At 37.0% G+C, this 20319-nt stretch overlaps 1 protein-coding gene across 1 annotated transcript in view; it reads right to left on the bottom strand.

Annotated features, from left to right (window-relative positions):
- Nucleotides 1-1454: 1454 nt before the first annotated feature.
- The window catches only part of TAF4B (TATA-box binding protein associated factor 4b), a 112188-nt gene continuing 93323 nt past the window's right edge, over nt 1455-20319 (bottom strand). The window contains exon 15 of the mRNA XM_077778230.1: nt 1455-3294. Within this exon, the coding sequence (XP_077634356.1) occupies nt 3127-3294 (168 nt within the window). The 3' untranslated portion in view covers nt 1455-3126. The remainder of the gene's footprint in view (nt 3295-20319) is intronic.

Here is a 20319-nt window from a genome sequence, read left to right as displayed (position 1 = left end):
CATATTAAAAGCAAATGAGTGACTCTGGAAAAGTGTGGAGGTTCCTCAAAAAATTAACAGAACTCCCCTATGACCCCGCAATAGCACTGCTAGGAATTTACCCAAGGGATACAGGAGTGCTGATGCATAGGAGCACATGTAGCCCAGTGTTCATAGCAGCACTTTCAACAATAGCCAAATCATGGAAAAGAATCTAAATGTCCATCAACTGACAAATGGATCAAGAAGATGTGGTTTATCTATACGATGGAATACTACATGGCAATGAGAAAGAATGATATCTGGCCATTTGTAGCAACGTGGATGAAACTCGAGGGTGTTATGCTGAGTGAAATAAGTCAGGCAGAGAAGGACAGATACCATATGTTTTCACTTAAAAGTGGAACAGGAGAAACTTAACAGAGGACCATGGGAGAGTGGAAGGGGGAAAATAGTTGGGGAGAGAGGGAGGCAAACCATGAGAGACTCTTGAATACTGAGAACTGAGAGCTGATGGGAGTGGGAAAGAGGGGAAGGGGGTGACGGGCATGGAGGAGGGCACCTATTGGGATGAGCACTGGGTGTTATATAAAAACAAACAACAATAAGCTATAAAAAAAAAAGTAAATGGGTGAAATATGGGTTAATTTTATATATAAAATATGCCTCAATAAAGTTGCTTAAAAAACACACAGATAAGAGAATTTCTAGTACTTTACTCTTTTACTGTTCATCACGCAAGTATTTACTTGAAGGCAGAGGGCCATGAACTTCAGTACTTGAGGGTTCAGACAAGGGAAGGTACATTTATGCCCCCACATCTAAAGTGAACAGGCACTGGATGGCTCCAGTGGATTACCTCACACAAGGAGGTACCTAATGATTCCAGATCTCCTGATTTTTCAAAAGAAGTGGAAATATAGATTTTTGTAAATTAAAACACGGGCAACATTGTATGAGTCACACAGAATGCCTTTATGGATCAAACCTACCCCAAGGCCACCATTTTGCAAACTCAGTGGAAGAATACTTTGGATACGCTGTACTTGTTTTTTTCTAAGATCTACTTCACAACACAATTAAGTATATTAAAAATGAGTTTTGAAAACTAATGCTTTTAGTAAGAAACCTGATAGGCCAAGAAAACTTTTGTAATAAGTATGTTTAGCTTTCTTTATGAGTGAAATAGCATGCAAATTTACAACTATTCCAAAGAAAGTGATAATTACTGTTATTTAAATTACTGGATTTGAAGTAAGGTTCTGGAATCCAAATGCGGATACTCCAAAGTCACAATCCGAGCCAAGAAAGACCCACTGCCCAGCAGCTAGGACCCACTGTCCAGCTCCCAGGTGCGGAGTCCTACTACTATACATACTGTTTTTCAAAGTCAGTGACTGAGCAAAATTATTCTTATAATAAAATAATTATTTTAATGAAGTATTTGAAATAATTTTAAACATCTGATAAGATTATACACAAATATGGGAATATGCTGCACTTTACAAAAAAATAAAGCTAAGCATTTAAATATACAAAAACAACTTTAGATACAGATCTCTTCTGAAAGTTTCTCTTTTAACATATACGTAATTTATAGCATTTTACATAACTTGCTGAAACAAAAATGGCCACTTTAACATTTACTACAGTATAGAACATGGCCAGAACAGTCCCAGTGGAAAGAACAGGATGAGGAGTAACATACTGAACACACTAGAGTTGCGTTCTTTTCTCCTTGAATTCTTTTTGTAAGAAGCACAGCTTGCCCATTTTTAAAAAATCTTCTTGGAGCATTTACTTGTTCTTTCTGTATGGGATTCTACATACAGCTATTATTTTCCACCAGCTACGTGCCACAAAGGTGGAATTAAAATTAAAAAAAAAAAAAAAGACAGTTTGCTTTACAAACCAGCTTCCTCCTCAGATGAATACACACACACACACACACACACACATATACATATATATACATATGTATATATATATATGACATGCTCCTCATAATACATTTAGAGCCAAGATCTCCAACAATGAAATGATGACATTACCTTTTGGGTATAGAATCCAAAATGGAGTTCTATTGTTAAAAATTTCTAATCATCGATTAGTATTTTTTAAATGCAACAAGATGCTTAAAACTTGCGGTAATGAAAAGGATTTTACAAAACTATTCCTTCTTGAGATTTAAAACAATGCACAAAACAAAAAATAACTCTTCCTTTTGAAATTCTGTAAGTTTGAAAATGTTTGATACATTCTCCTTTTTTGGTTGGGCTGTGATTTTGTCCTGTCAACAAAACATGTACCCGTCATGGAGTTCCAATTCCACCCTGGAATGCAGGACGCATGCGCAGCACACTTCCTGTTCTGTGGGTCCATTTCCATTCTCCCCTCCTCAGTCTGAACGCGTGCCCCATCGTTCCTTTCAATGCTTCCCACCTTTTCCGTTCTTCAGTGAGGTATATCAGCAGCTTCCATTTTAAAGCTTCCCTGATGAGGATGTCCCCCTCACTTGGTATCAGAAGCAGCATATGGTGACGACCCAGAGAATGAGCCACCTCAGGCACAAACTATCCCCATTTGTCTCCGTTTTGACAACACCGGGACTCAGCTGACCAAAGTCACCACAGACACTGTGGCTTGTCACCTGCAACTACAGAAGGTGACTGTCACAATTAGTTAAGCAACTTCTGATCCCAGCCTAGAAAACCTAACACTTTGAGACAAGTTCGGTAGAGGATGAGACAGTCTCCTTGGTAAGCAGTGACTCTTCCTCTCTTTTCCCTGCGTCGTAATGCAGGCCGTATTAGGGAAAGACACCTCGCCTGTTAACAGTTTGGCAAAGGAAGCAGGTGGTGACAAACAGGGCCTTAACTTGCTGTAATTAAAGCCACAGGTAGGCAGAAGCCTACGTCTGTGTAAACTGCATTTCATAACCAATTTCCAGAAGACAAAGTTGAATTCTAGTCATTAAGAACCCCGTGGGATGTGTAAGTAAGATTCAATAAAAGTTTATAACTGTAAACAATTATCTTCCCTATTGGTGATTATTTTCCAGAAACTGACATTTCAGGAGAGTGCAACAATGCTCTTTATGTCTTCTTTGGCAGTAAACAGCACGGATCTGGATGGAGACTGGAGTGGTCACTTCAGAAGGGCAAGGTACAGAGCTCGAGAATACTTCATCTCTCTTTCCTGTTCCATACAGAATATCAAGTCCCTGAGACAGATTCTTGTGATTCTTGGACGAAGCAACTGTTTGGTGGCTGTCAGGCTGGATGCCCCAGAAGCAAGAAAGTTGTCTTTTAAGCCCTAAACAAAAAACAGAGAAAAAAGTTTAAGTAACCAATCTTTCATAAAGGGAAAAACTGTCTTCAGCATGGAAGAACTATTAGCCTCTGGCCACTGAGTTAGGTGCTGGAGAGAATACAATAACACAGAGGGCTCAACCCTGTCTCTAGCGGCCCCATCTCCTGGGGAAGGACGGCTGCCCCCACACCTCACTTGTTCTTTCTCTCTCACCTGGACCATGGCCACAGCTCTTAACTGATTTCTCCACTTCCAGGCTCTACTTCACTCCATTCTTTGCTGTGCACTGAAGGCCAGATTTTCTTCTTTAAAGGTCTTAGACAAAAGTTTTGGGAATGATGGATGTGGTCATTATTTCCATTGCAGTGATGATTTCATAGGTATATGTATACATAAAAATCTATCACACTGAATACTTGGAATGTGTGCTGTCTTTTGTTATGCTGATTAAAAAAAAATAAAATAAAAGGCCTTACATGGTTCAGATCCCACCATTCTGTTGTTCAAAAGTCTTCAGTTGCTCTCCTTCCCCTGTCCAGACTAGCTACCTGAGCACTTGTTATGACACATATGTTAATCACTTCCTGCACGTGATCTCTTTTCTTTCATATAACACTGCAACAAGCTACATGGGTGCTGTCCCCATTTATCAAATGAGAAAACTGAGCTTAGATAGGTTAAGGAACCTGTTCAGAGTCACATAAAGCTAAATCAGAACTCAATTTCTAATCTGATCTCAAGCGAGTGCTCTTAGTTACTCTGTTATATTATCTACCAGATCAGGCACAACCTCATCACCTGGCTTCTCTACAGGCTCACTTCCCACTGCTTCTTCTCAAAAACAAAGGCTGGAAGGAGAAATGAAAAATAACAGAATTCTCAAAGGAAAATTCTGTAAAGGTGAAATCCTTTATTCTCTCATTCTTTTCTTTAACCATACTTTGTTCCCAAAAACACCTTGATAGGACTGGTGACCCTTCTTTCTCCCCCCAAGAAGACTTATAGAAGATATTTACCTAACACAGGAGGCAAATCTTCTGGCTCCATAACTATCCTTTTATAATCATCGTATTTTGATTATTCCCCCTACATTTTTGTCTTGATGGAGGAGAAAGAAATCCTTTTTAAGCAATACACTATGATCAAAACAAGTCAACTTAATTCCATGCATGTTCACAGAATGACTGAGGGGCACTTTATCTGATGTTTAAACAAAGTTTCCTTAAGAGATGCTTTGCAGTTTTGGGAGAATATGATTGCACAATCACATTACTATATTCATTAGGCTAAACTTGTTCAAAAGGGTCCACGGAACACATTTTGGAAAGTCCACATGTTTCAAAAGGATGAAAACATTACTCTTGGCTGCACCACAGCCCAGCTACTTCTGGAGCCCATCTCCTGGAGCATTTCTGCAAGGCTGTCAGTAATGAATGTGTACACAAGTGTCTGCCTCTGTAGCTTCTGCTAACACATGGCAGTCAAGCACTAACACATTCCTCTTCCCAGGACCACTTAGAGGTGGTATAATATAGATGTAATCTTAACTACTGTAAATTATCACCATCACAGTATTTTCCTAAGAGTTTTGCACAACGGACCTGCCAACTGAGCTTTGGAAAAGTAGATAAAAATTAGGACACATTAAGAAGACAGTAAATCTTGTCATGGGCAATGAGTGGCAATTTTGCTGATTATAGGAGTTATCTGTTTAAACTATAGTACTTTTTTATTAAATGTTTATTTCTGAGAGAGAGAGAGAAGAGTGTGAGCAGGGGAGGGTCAGAGAAAGAGGGAGATGACAGAGTCTGAAACAGGCTCCAGGCTCTGAGCTAGCTGTCACCACAGAGCACAATGCAGGGCTCGAACCCAGGAACCATGAGATCATGACCTGAGCCAAAGTCAGACACTTAACTGACTGAGCCACCCAGGTGCCCCATAAACTATAGTACATTTAAATAGAGGCACTTTTCTTAGCCAAAAATTAGATATAATATACCAAAGCTGAATTGATAGTTGTTTATAAATGTTTCCTACTAAGAGTTTGCCTAAAATCAGTCATCTAGTGTTTTATATGGACTTTGAGATGTAAATGGGTAGATGGATACATGATGTCTTGGCAATTCTTCTTCTATGTAAATACCCAGAAATATATCACATGTCCACCGAAAGACATGTGTAAGAATGCTGAGTACTATTATTTGTAATAGACCTAAACGAGAAACCATCCAAATGCCCATTAAGAATAAATTGTGGAATATTTATACAAATGGAATACTATACAGCAGTAACAAACTGAGTAACATGGATGAATATCATAAAAATGTTAAATGAAAGGATCCAGATGCAAAGAAATAGAGTCTGATTTTATTTCTATAAAGTTCAAAGCTACGGAAGTCAGTACAATGATTCCCCTTAGGGGAGAGGAGTAGTGGCCAGAAAGAGATAGGACAGGGTTATCTGAGCGTTCTGGAGTACTGTCTACATGGGTGTGTTTGTGCTGTGAAAATTCAGTGAGCTTTGATTTGTGTGATTTCCTGCATCAATGTTATACTTTAATTAAAAAATTAAAATGCTCAAAAAAAAAAAAAACCCATCCCACAAACCCTTGTCTAGGTAGGAAATACAAAAGGCAGCAAAGAGGGAATAAGAGGAAAGAAAATAAGGCAAAAATGTTACACAGAAACGAATTTTAAAAACTGAATCATCTGGGTAAAGAACAAAGGGGTGACAGTTCATGCCTGTCATGTGATAAGCCTAAAGGATTCAGGAGAAAGAGCCACATTATGGCTGCCAGCACAGGGTTGAAAAGAAGGTCATTCCAACAGGATGTAACAGCAGAAGGCCTGAGGCAGTGTTATAAATGAAACAAACCCCAAGGGACATTCAGTAACCCAACAGAAATGTCTTTCATAATTCACAACTTTACAAAGGTGATAGCATCCTCTTCCCCCAAATAGTGACATACTCAGAAAGCCAATCTTTCTTGAACATGGATGCAAATATACAGCATTTTTATTCCTATGCCTATGCTTTGGGGTGTCTACAGTCTCTGGCTTGTCACTTTCACAATGACCTGGGCAGAATAACCAGCTACCTCAGTTATCCATGGTCAAGAGAGTGGATTGTGCACAGCTAACTTAAAGCCATAAAAACTCAAAGCTGCCTTTTCACCATCATCTTTAATTTTCTCCCACCTCATCAAGTCCTTTCTCCAAAACTGTCTAGGACTGATTTCTGGTCACATTGTACTATCAATGCCAAAGAACACTAAGGTGGTTAAGAGATCAGTATTTGTATGAAGGAAAAAGAAGACCCTTGTGACAATGTACTATTTATTTCTGATACAGGGTGTTTTCCCAATCAACTTTCTACATGAGGATATTCCTTAATTTGGATTCTTCCCCTGGATGAAAATCAGGTGAAATTAAAGAGAAAGGTCAAAGAAAATGAAAGAAATAAAGCACTTACCAAGTGTACAACAGATGTTCTTGAAATCATAATCAAACCTAAATGTTCACACCTACCACTGCTAGGTCAAGTAAGTTATTAGCCTTCACTACTTTGTTCAATTATATCACTAAACAAAGTTTCTTATTTTTATTTTGAGGAACTCTTCTCCTCTAATATGAAACATTCTATGTATTTTCTAATTATTTCTAAATATTCTAGTATTATTCTAATAAATATTCTACATGGAAAAAACTGAACACCATAAGTTACCAATTTCAGAGAAATAACACTGTTTTAAGAATGACATTAAGTATTAGGGAGCCTGGGTGCCTCAGTCAGTTAAGCGTCTGACTTCGGCTCAGGTCATGATCTCACGGTTTGTGAGTTTGAGCCCCACATCAGGCTTTGTGCTGACAGCTCAGAGCCTGGAGCCTGGTTCTGATTCTGTGTCTTCCTCTCTATGCCCCTCCCCTGCTCATGCTCTGTCTCTCCCTCTCAAAAATAAACATTAAAAAAACACACACACAAAAGAATGACACTATATATTTAAAAATAACAAGTTAGCCAAATTTTTATTCCCTCAACTTACTGGAGTGGGTGCTGTGAAGTAAAACCTTTCAAAGTTTGTCTTACTTCATTTTGCACATTTTCTTAAATTATAGTACTGCCAGTATTAACCAAAAAGCAGAAACAACATCTTTCTGAGCTCAGGGGCTTCTTCATGAATCCTGCTGAAGTTCTCAGTGACTTCATATGGGCTTCTGTTTCGAAAAGCTGCCATCCAAGGCAACTTAGCTTCATGCTAGCTCACACGCAAATGCAGCTGAAAAGTTCCCTGGGTTACTGAACAATTGCTGTGCTAGGCAGCATACATATACAGGAGGAGTGAGCAGTGGTGAGCCCTGGTTGTCTCCTCCATTAGCAACGTCAGACAAATTACTTAAATTCCCTGTGCCTCAGTTTCCTAATCTGCAACACAGGAATAGTAACAGTAATTATCTCATCAGGCTGTCTTGGGGATGCAATGAGAACAGTGCCTGGCATGCGTTCTGTAAATGCTGATGCCTCTTGTAATAAATTAATTCATTAGTCAGTTGGGAGGTTTGAAGGTTTAGATATAGGAAACAGTATAATTCTAATTCCAGATCTTTCCTGACATCCGGTAGTTAAACGTAATTATAATAAACATCCTGCCAAGTCCTAGCTAACCTAAAGAAATAATTTCTCCAGCCACATTTACTTTATTCCTCCCAGTGAAATCTTTGGGTTTTAGTGAAGTTCTCAATGCCTAAAGCTAAAAAGTAGACTAACGGGCATTTCAGAAATGCAGGTGGACAAAGGATATATCCCAGGACAGGAAGTTTCTCATAGGTTTTTCCAACCAAGGAGGAGGGAGGAGTGTGACTCTTTACAGACTCAACCAAGCTTATCAATATTGTTTCTAGAAACTAACATCAACTTCTTCTATTCTATTCCCTGGATCAGAAGACTGAAAAAACACCAATGTATCCTTGAATCTTAATAATTAACTAGTAACAAAAACTGGACATTTTTAATAGAGGCAAAGATTCATTATATTTCTCAGGATCTGCACCCTATTTTATGCTAATCCCATGTACCATGGCAGCTCTTACCGTGATGATTCAGGTCTTAAAACTTTAGGGAGGAAACAAGGAATAGATATAGGCAAAGGAGGTACAATGAAGATCTAGCTCCAGAAAAATAAGTCAAACATCTTTTAAATCTTAGAAACCAGAATAAATAATAGTATCTTGGATGCCCGGCCTTGTGTAACAAGAACACGGAAAATCTATATTCAAAAGACCTGAGCTTCTAGGCCTTAAGGACAGCANAAAAAAAAAAAAAAATACTGAACTTCGAGATTGGGCGCCCTCTGCTGGTCAGCAAGAAGAATTTTTGAAGCAACAGACCTCTAGCTTTCATCACCTTCATTTTATTCAAGTTATTTCAGAATATTGACAACTCTACATACATGTTATCTTCTGCTGTAGAATTGTTACTTCTAAGTATCTGTGTTTCAACAATCCTTTATAGAAACAATATATATTTAAACAGTCTCCTGTGACATGCCCTTTGGGTTCTAATTCTAGTTGTGTAATTATGAGAGTTACAAAGATAATTCTGGTTCTTCTGTGCTAGTGACAATCTCCTTTCTTTAGTTCCAAAAGAATGCTTTCTTAAATCCTAGACTTCACTGTTTGTAATGAAGTCTCCAACTGAATGTATCCTATATTCAACATGTTTTAAATCAGTGTTCCTCTTATTTCTCCTCCTCTTTCTTATTTAAAGGAATAGAAATACCATTCACCTCCAATGCCCAACCCAGAAAACTGGGTGTCATCCTCAACTCTTTCTTCCTCTACATTCCGTCTGTCACTTATCAGTTCTACCTCCTAACAGTTTCCAAACCATCTGCTTCTTCCTACACTTCCACTCCCATTATCTTTTGCTTAGGTTGCTTCCAACAACCTTCCTGACTTTCCTAGTTCAAGTATATTGCTCTCATATTGGAGTGGGAATGATCTTTCTAAAATAACTGGATAATGCTGTTTTCCTGCTCAAAATGCTCCAATGGCTAAAAACCTAAAGGACCTAGTCCGAGTATCCAACCATGACCTATACAGTCATCAAGAGCATACCAAAGCCTCTCCCCAGTATCATCTCTCATTCCTTTCCTCCTGTCCCAAACTAATGTGCATGCCACAATATTTTTTTCCTCTTTGCCCCAGACAGTTAATTCTCTCCTCCTTAACTCATTTCCAATTTCTCTGTCCTATCCTTGTATCACATCACCTCACTAAGTTCTTGAAAACTCAGCTCAGGTACATGTTTCCCTAGTGCTCCAAACCCAAACTATCCCAGGTCTGGACCAGGTACAAGTTCTACTTCGGAAGTACTCTGAATTTCATTCTATCATCACATGCATTCAGCACAATGCAATTACCTCTTTAACTTTCTCACTCGCTAGAAGGGAAGGATTTTGTAGCTGTGAATATTTTACACAGTGTTTGGCACTTAGCTGATATCCATTCAGCATCTGTAGTACAATCACATGTCTAGTGTCACCCAATAACATTGCTTATGTGAATTAACAATGGCTTTAAAATCAAGATGCTGCTGTCATTCTTACTTTAAGCCAAATAATCTGGGAGACAAATGTAAAGTCCTTTGATGGCTTGTTCTTAAGCATTACCCAGCTTTCCAACAATTTATCTCACCCACTCATCCCCACTAAGCTGCCACTGGATGGATTTTCTCAAAAGGCTATTTTTGGTCACTCTTTCCAAACAGCAAAAAAGTGTGTCTGTTCACCAAGTAATACAACACACAAGAACAGTATAACCAAATAAACGGTCAACTCTAAAAAGCAGTAACTTTCCTCTTAATACTAGTTATTTTCTTTAACCTTTTTAAAAAATGTTTATTTATTTTTGAGAGAGACAGAGCACAAGTTGGGGGAGGGGCAGGGATAGAAGGAGACACAGAATCTGAAGCAGGCTCCAGGTTCGGAGCGGTCAGCACAGAGCTGGACATGGGGAATGAACTCACAAACTGTGAGATCATGACCTGAGCCAAAGTTGGTTGCTTAACCCACTGAGCCACCCAGGCGCCTCTTCTTTAACCTTTAATTAAGACACAAAGTCCTCTCAAAAACTATGTCCAAAGATAAGTTTTACCTATTATTTTATGATGAAAGCTTCAAAGGACTGCCAGTTAACTTTTTTTTTCTTTCAGAACCAGCTTTGATTTTATCCTTGGAGGATTTAAATGTTAAGGGAAGCAAATGGGGTGCCTGAGTTACAGGAAAAATAAAAAAGCACTACAGATGGTAAATATAAAAGAACTACTTTTATTTTCATCAACTCTTTAAAAGACTATAACCAAATAATGACAATGTACTAGAGTTTAAAACATATGTGGAAGTATAAAAAGTGATTAACAATAGCATAAAGGATGGGGGAATTTGTATAATGGAATCACATAGTTAAAACGTTCTCACATCCTTTTTATAATTTTTAACATTATTTTTAAAATGTTTATTTTTGAGAGAGAGAGAGAGCACAGTGGGGGAGGGATGGAGAGAGAGGGGGACAGAGGATCTGAAGCAGGCTCTGCACTGACAGCAGCAAGCCCGACTAGGGCCGGAAACAATGAACTGAGAGACCATGACCTGAGCCAAAGTCAATTGCTCAACCCACTAAGCCACCCAGGTGCACCCGCGCCTCTTTTTTTAAAGTAGGCTTCATGCCCAGCATGGAGCCCAAAATGGGGCTTGAACTCATGACCCTGAGATCAAGACCTGAGCTGACATCAAGAGTTGAACACTTAACCAACTGAGCTGGTTAAGGTGCCCCAAGATTTTCACATCTTATGTGGAGTGGTATTAATCCAAGGTTGAGTGCAGCCAGTTAATGATACACACTATATTATTAAAAAAAATAAAAGTAGTTAAAAAGTCAATAGAGGATACAGAACATGAAACTAAATACTATATGATTAACTAAAAAGATGGCTAGAAAGGAGAAACAAAATCGAGGGGACAAACAGAAAATAAATGACAAGATGGTAGACCCGTATGCAATCATAGTGAAATTATATTAAATGTAGATGGACTTAACACTCCAAATACAACTTAAGAAAAAATTTAAAAAAATTTTTATTTTATTTTCAAGAACAAGACAGAGCACGAGCAGGAGAGGACAGAGAGAGAGGTAGACAGAGAATCTGAAGTAAGCTCCAGGCTCTGAACTTGTCTGCACGGAGCCCAATGTGGGGCTTGAACTCATGAACCACAAGATCATGACTTGAGCTAAAATCAGATGCTCAACCAACTGAGCCACCCAAGAGCCCCTCCAAATACATTTTCTGACTGGACACAAATCCCAAACTCAATTATATGCTATTTATAAAAGACCAGCTATAAATCAAGACACAGGCTGGAAACAGAAGGATAAAAAAAGATAAACCATGCAAATATTAAGCCTAATAGTATTTTGGTGTAGCTATAATAATATTAAACACAGTAAAACTTTAAGAGAATGAATATCAACAGTAAACAAAATGAATGAAAGGCAAACAGAATCTAGTAACATGTATAATCAATTTTATATTATGACCAACTCAGATTTATCTCAGGATTTAAAGACAAATATAAATTACCTAATTAAAAGAATAAAGGAGAAAACTCATATGATAATCAGATAAATTCAGACATGCCTTGACAAAATTCAGCCACCATCATAAAAGCTCTTTAGTCAACTGAGAAGAATTTCCTCTATGAAAAACCTACAGCCAATATCATACTTAAAGGTTAAGTACTGAATGCTTTTTGCCCAAGATCAGAAATAAGGCAAGGATGCCCACTCTCACCACTTCTATTCAACACAGTACTAGGGGTGTTAGCCAGTGTTCTAAGGCAAGAAAAAATAAGGAGAAGCATAAAGACTGAAAAAGATGTACTCTATGGGTGCCTGGGTGGCTCAGTCAGTTGCATATCTGACTTCAGCTTAGGTCATGATCTCCTGGTTCGTGAATTCAAGCCCCGCATCAGGCTCTGGTACAGACAACTCAGAACCTGGAGACTGCTCTGGATTCTGTGTCTCCCTCTCTCTCTGCCCCTTCCCTTCTCGCACACTGTCTCTCCTCTCAAAAATAAACAAACATGGTTTGTGAGTTCAAGCCCTGTGCTGGGCTCTATGTCGGCAGCTGGGAGCCTGCCTGGGATTCTCTTCCTCCCCTCTTGTTGTCCCTTCCCCACCAATAAATAAATATTTAAAAGAATAAAAATTACCATTTTTGGGGGGTGCCTGGGTAGTTCAGTCAGTTAAGGTCCAAATCTTAATTTCAGCTCAGGTCATGATCTCATGGTTTGTGAGATTGTGCTCGGTGTCAGGATCTGCACTGACAGCACAGAGCCTGCTTGGGACTCTCTCTCAAAATAAATAAACTTAAAAAAAAAAAAAAAAACTATTTTGGGGTGCCTGGCTGACACAGTGGGAGGAGTGTGCAACTGTTATCTTGGGGTCGTGAGTTTGAGCCCCAGGCTGGGTGCAGAGATTACATAAATACATATTTTTTAAATATAATTTCAATAGCATCAAGAAGATATGTATAAATATAATTAAAGACATGAAAGACTTATGAAAGACTTTTAAATAGAAAGCTAAAACACTGCAGAGAGAAGTTAAAAATGGTAGAAATAAATGCAAGGACATATGATACTCACACTGCCTCAAAATAATTAGGATGTCAATTCTGCAAACTGTTCTATAGTCAATGCCATCCTAATAAATATCTATACAATTTTGTAAGAATGATAGGATGAATCTGAAATTTATATGAAAATGCCAAGGACGCAGACAGAATAGCCAAAACAATCTGAAAAAGGGACAAAGTTGGAGGATTTTGATTATCTGGTTTCAAAATTATTACAGTAAGCATGAAACTTTGGTATTGCATTAAGTATAGCAAAACAGATCAACAGGATAAAGTATGAAAATGTATTTCTAAATATACAATTAATTGGCTTTAAATGTAAGTCAAGATAAAGTCTTTTCAATAAACGGGACGGAGTAACAAGCTATCTATATATAAAAAAAAAAAGCCTCAACCCCTAACTTTAGATCAGACATAAAAATTAAATTACAAAGAACAAACACTTTAAAAAATGTAAGATCAAACACTTAAAATGTAAAATGCAAAGCTTCTAGGGAAAAATCTGCAAAGTTATTGGTACACAAATTTTTTTTAGGAAATAGATAGCAGGAAGTCTAAAAGAAAAAAATGACAAATTACACTTTGTCAAAATTAAGACCTTCTGTTCTCCCAAAAGACACCATCATGAAAATAAAAGTACACTGCTAAAAAAGGGAATGTGAAAAACTGTTCAGAGTTCCTTATAAAGTTAAACATACATCTATCTTATGATTCAACAGTTGCATTCCTATTTAAGTAAGAGAAATGAAAATGTTATATCCACAAAATGACTTTTACAGGATGTTCACAGCAGCTTTATTTGTATTTGCCAAAAATGAGAAAGAACCCAAGTGTTCAATAAACAAATTATAGAGCACTTACACAATGGAATACTACTCACCACTTAAAAGGAATATTACTATTGACATGTTCAATGTGAATAAATCTCAAAAACATAAATGTGGAATGAAAATTTAAAACAAAAAAGTACATTAATGTATGATTTCCAATTACACAAGGTTCTAAACAGGCAAGACTATCTTATGGTAACAGAAATTAGATCAGTAACTGTAAAGTAAAAAGGTTGAAGGTGGTTATGACTAAAAAGGCATGACAGAACTTTCTGTGGCCACAGAAATGCTTTGTATCTTGATTTGGAATGATGGTTATAATTAAAATCAGCATGTTTTGTTGTAAATAAATTATACCTCGATCTTAGGACCAAGTGCAAAGTTCATCTGAAGTTTTAAAAGTCATTCCCTCCTCAAGACTTCCCCCGAAGGAACATGGTTACTCTCCTCTAATGCCTGGTGTGCTTTGATATAAAAGTTTGACAGGCACTGACTGCTAGAATTTATATTCACACATATTGTGACAGGTAAAGAGAATGCAGACAAAGAAATGTTTATTCCAATATTATGTGGAAAGTTATCTGTAAATGAAAAAGTTACCTAAAAGATATTTTAATACTCCAGAATACATTCAACTCAAGACTGTAAGTATTAATGAAGTGCTTGAAAAATTTAAGTGTTAGCATTTCTATAGGAGGGTATTATTACAATTCTGAGTAAGCCTGACTGGATGGATCTGTCTCTCATATTGCATGCTATCTGGTAACACTGGCTGCCCGCCACAAGATGCTAGTAGCACAGCCCCAACTCTTGAGTCACTGTGTCAGAACAATACTCCACACATTTCCAAATACTCCACAGGAGGAGGTACTGCCCCTGGTTAAGAAATGCTTCTCTACAATCTAATGACCAAAAGTATACGTAAGCAGAATGAAAAATCATCCCGTTAATGGACTTAATCTACCATACCATTTTAATTCCAAAGCCGATAATTTCACTAATGACTACCTTGATTTACTTAATCTTCAAAAGAAAACCAAAGTGCATACTTTTATGTGCTATATATAAGACTGACTTGGGAGGATAAAGAACAACTGATTTTGTTGAAAACTCTAATTAGGGAAACCAAACACAACCACTGACAACAATATTAACAGCACCAAACACCAGACAGAAATAACATTAGAAACCAAACTACTAATTGGAGTGATGAATCCAGAAGATGACTGAACATGGTCAGAACCCTACAAGTCCATGTATGTGCAACGCTGGGCTTAGGAAAAAAAAAAAATCAGGATACTTCCAAGGCAAACATTCTAAACTATCTCAGGCAGACATTAACTAATTTGCTTTATGGTTTCAATATTCAAACGTGCCTTTCATGTATCAATCAAAACACAACATAGTCACTTAATGGCAAGAAAGGCTTGTTAGGCTATTAGCATTTTATCGATATATGCAAACTTAAAAATGGACACTCAGAACAAAACTAAAGAATGGAAAAGGACATAAGGACACCTATATGCCTGTTACTAAGAGATGAATTAATTGGCACATGGTCCTATAAGAGACTGAATAAGTAATTAAAAAACTTCTTCTACAGAAAAGCCCAGAACTAGATGGCTTCACTAGTAAAGTCTACTACATATTTAAAGAAGAATTAACGTTAATACTTTATAAACTCTTCCAAAAAACAAAAAAGGAGGGAACGCTTCCTAATCCAATTTTATAAGACCAGTATTACTCTGCTACCAAAACGAAAGTCATCACAAGAAAACAACAGAACAGTTTCTGAATACAGATGCAGAAATCCTCAACAAAATACTAGTAAAGAAAATCTAGCAGCATGTAAAAAGCATTTATACACCAATGACCAAGTGGGAATGCAGTTGGTTCAACATATGAAAATCAATCAATGTAGTACATGTTATTAATAAAGGGAAAAAAGTGATAATCTCAACAGAGGCAGAAAAGGTTTCAGACAAAAATCGAACACCTCTTCATGGCTTAAAAAAAAAAACAAAAGACACACAAAACAAGCTAGAAACAGAACAGGATTTCTTCAACTTTAAGAGCATCAATGAAAAACCCATAGCTAACATCATACTTAATGGCCAAAAAAAGAGAAATCTTTCCACCTAAAATTAGGAACAAAAAAAGGTGTCTCCTTTTACTGCTTCTATTCTCCTTGTATTTAAGGTTCTAGCCAGGGCACTTAGGCAAGAACATGAAATAACAAGGCATCCAGAAATGAAAGGAAAAAGTAAAACTCCCACTATGTGCCAGTAACTTCATCTTGTATATACAGAAAATCTTAAAGAATTCACAAAAATTATTAGAGCTAATAAACAAGTTCAGCAACATTGCTGGATACAAGATCAATATACAAAAATCAGTTCTATTTCTATGTATGATCAATAAGCAATCCAAAAATGAAATTAAGAAAGCAATGCCATTTATGACAGCATCAAAGAGAATAAAAATAGTTAGGAATAAGCTTAACAAAAGGAAGTGCAAAATTTGTACACTGAAAACCATGAAACATTGTTGAAAGAAATTTTAAAAGACTGATAGACATCATGTTTATGGACTGGGATACTTAATATTGTTGGGATGAAAGTACTATTCAAACTGATCTATATATTCAAAGTAACCTGTATCAAAATCCCAACTATCTTTTTTGCAGATATTGACAAAATGATTCTAAAATACATATGTAAATATAAGGGACTCGAAATAGCCAAAACATCCTGAAAGCAAAGAATCAAGTTTGGCAAAATCACTTTCTGATTGCAAAACTCACGGCAAAGCTATAGTAATCAAGACACTGTGGTACTTACAGACAGACACATAGATCGACGGAATAGTATTGAGAGCCCAGAAATAGACCCATACGTCCAAATATGATTAATTTATTTTCAGCAAGGAGTGTTAAGACTCTTCAATGGGAAAGAACCGTCTTTTCAAAAATTGTGCGAGGACAACTGGATATCTACATGCAAAAGGATGAATTTGGACCCACTGTATACCAGATACAAAAATGAACTCAAAAGGGATCAAAGATGTGAATGTAAGAGCTAAAACTGTAATACTCTTAGATATAAATCCTGTGACACTGGGTTATAAGCAAGCAAAGAAAAAGACTTCACTTCTACAAAGTAAATACACACACAAATGACCNAAAATTAAAAAAAAAAAAAAAAAAAAGACCAACAGGGACATGAAAAGTTGTCCGTTATTAGTCACCAGAGAAATGCAAAACAAAAACCACAATGAGATACCCCTTTACACCCACTGGAATGGCTATCAAAACAAAAACAAAAACAGACAATAACACCAATGGCCATTATGTGGAGAAACTGGAACTCTCACGCATTGTAGGTAGGGATGTAAAATGGTGAAGCTGCTATGGAAAGGAGTTTGGCAGTTCCTCAAAAAGTCAATCATTTGAGTTATTATATGACCCTGCAATTACACTCCTAGGATTATACCCAAAAGAAAAAAGTATTCCGCCATAAATAGGATGAAGTACTGATAAATGCTACAACATGGATGGCCCTTGAAAACATTATGTGAAGTCAAAGAAGTTAGATACAAAAGATCACATATTATATAATTCCATTTATATGCATGCCAATATAGGCAAATCCATAAAGACAGAAAGCAGATTAGTGGTTGCAAGGTGCTTGGAGGGAACGTTTAATGGCTATGGAATTTCTTCTTTGGAGTGATGAAAATGTTCTGTGATTAAATAATGGTGATAGTTGCACAGCCATGTGAATACACTTAAAACTATTCAAGTAGACACTCTAAAGCAGTGAATTTTACGGTATATGAGTTTTATCTGAACAAAAAAACCCCACAAAAGATCAGCACAACCTGGTAAGTCAAACAAATTCAAATAAACATTTCAAAAGCAACTTGTACTTACTGTTTTCAATACTCTATGGAATTCTTGGGGAAAAATGCATAAACAGGAATTCGATAATATACTCTAAGTGTTATTAGAAAGTTCTGTTGCAATATCTAAAGCAGATATATTGCTTTCCAAGTAAACTTGGGTTTTCACTGATAACATTAGTTGACAATCTGAACATCTAATTTGGAAAAACCTTACAGAGACATTAAGTGTCATTTAAACTATGGAAAGATATGCTTAGCAAAGGAATTATCAACCACTTTTCCCATAAACATTAGTTTGTTGTTAATTAGCACTCATCTATCATGCTGGAAAACCCTCTGAGGCCTGGTATTTATTATAGGCAGTCCTGCAGAACACAGGCAATTCTTGCTCTTCAGTCACTAAAGTTGGAAGCAAATAGCTGCACGCAAGGCTGAAACCAATAGCTACTAGTACCTTAGGGAATAAGCATACCAGTACAACTGGTCATGTGAGAATAGTACAATTTAAGAAATCTAAGGAGAGTCATGCTAATTTAAATTACAGAAGCAGTATGCTCATAGACATGCTTTCAAAAACTGCTTCTTGGGAGCCTGAAAAGGTATAGGAATCATCTTAAAGCTTGACAAGTTAAAAAAATAATCTTAGTATAAGCCCATTATTATGCTAACTATAATTAAAGTGCTTTGAAGAAAAAAAATTTTATAAAGCCTCAAATATTACATATAAAACACCATTAAAAAACACTATTTGCCCCTGGAGGAATGGTGACCAAAGTACTTAATGGAGCAGAGGAATGCAACAATAAAAATACTTGAAAAGACATGGGCATCTTAAAGGTTCACAGACAGCTCTTCACAGATAACTTGTATTTTGTATACATTATACTAATTTCCAGGTTAACCACAGGTATCCATGGCCATCTGCTAAAGGACCACCATGCTAACAAGGTTCAATAATGGTGTCCTGTATCACAAGCTCCAAGTACTTCCCTAATCATGCTCAGTTATAAGGCAGAACAGGCCAGACCAGCTGCTATAAAGAAAATCTAACTTTTTAGACTATAAATTCTAAGCAAGCTGAGGCCTAGTTCTATTCTTCTCACCACTGTACCCAGCACAGTAGGGTGACTGAATGAATAAGTGAATACAAGTGCCATCTCTCCTGAACAGAGAACAGAACGGGGATTAACCATAAACTAAGAGATAACAAATGGTATCAAGGTTTTAAAATAACAATATCCAGTACTGAGATACTAATAAACACACACTTTCATATGCTGCTGGTAGAAATAGGACCAAATTTTAGTTTGGTGGACAGTAAATGGCAGTAAAAATTTAAAAAGAACTTTAATAAATAATAAATATCTCATTTAACATTGCAACTCTATTTCTGAAATTCAAAAGAAAACATGGTCAAAGATTTAATTATAAATAGGCTCATACAACATTATAAATTAAAATATGTCCAATAAGAAATGGGTAAGTTATAGTATGACAATAGAATATGTAGAAGAACATTTAATGACATGGATAAGAGGTACATAGGATACCATGAAGTAAAAAAAAGTAGGTTACCAAATATTCTCATACTGTAGATTTTGTAAAAATGTGAAAGGATGTAGATGACTTAGTTTCCTTCTCTATATTTTCTACAATAAACATACGTCTTGATGAAAATAAAAATTTTAAACATAAAATTTCACTTTAAAGAGGCTGGGAAAGAATGCTTTTTAAAGAAATCACTGGGGGTGTCTGGGTGACTCAGTTAAGTGTCTGACTCTTGATTATGGCTCAGGTCATGATCTCATGGTGAGTCGGTTAGAGACCTGCGTCCGGCTCCCTGCTGTCATGTCAGCTCAGAGCCTGGAGGCTGCTTCAGATTCTGTGTCTCCCTCCTTCTGCCCCTCCTCTGCTTGTGCTCTGTCTCTGTCTCTCACAACTAAACATTACAAAAAATTTAAAGAAATCACCAGTTTGAGGAATCAAAATGTATAAGTGACAGGGACAAGAAAGGGACCCAGGAAGAATTGACAGAGAGGGTCCCACTGGAAATAAAATCAAGAAAGTAAACACAGTAGATGTCCAGATAGTAAATGAAAGAGGTAGGCTTTGGAGCTCCTGGTCAGGTCAACAGAGCAGAGCAAGATTTCTGGAAAGGAGGACAGTCCCCATTTCAGGTCAAATAAGGTACAAGTGCCTCTAAAATCCAAATGTGCCTCTTTGTGATGGGAGAAATCAGCTAGGCATAGCAGGTTATTATTATTTTCTACCTTGGAAAGGTATCTCAACATAATCCAAACCACTCGACTCCCTAGAAAGTTCACCAAGGTAACAGGTACCTGAATTTTTGTGAGAATTATCCTCTCTCTGGCATGCATGCACCTTACCAAAATGTCTATCTACAGGAGTTGTTACTCAGCAGATCAAATCATTGTGGTATCAATATAATGGATCAGCATGATGTCCTATGAAAAGGAGAGGCTATTCAAGTCCTTGCAGACTAGCTTATGACATAAAGTTTGATATAGCCCTGAGATAAGCTAGTGGAGGTATACTGCTGACCCCACCAGTTGAAAGTAAACTAATTCTGATGGTTTTGACTAAT

The sequence above is a fragment of the Crocuta crocuta genome, unplaced genomic scaffold (assembly GCF_008692635.1).
Source record: "Crocuta crocuta isolate KB4526 unplaced genomic scaffold, BGI_CrCroc_1.0 scaffold26, whole genome shotgun sequence".
NCBI classification, from domain to species: domain Eukaryota; kingdom Metazoa; phylum Chordata; class Mammalia; order Carnivora; family Hyaenidae; genus Crocuta; species Crocuta crocuta.
Note: the sequence above shows the minus strand (reverse complement) of the source record. Positions and strands in the feature narration are given on the sequence as shown.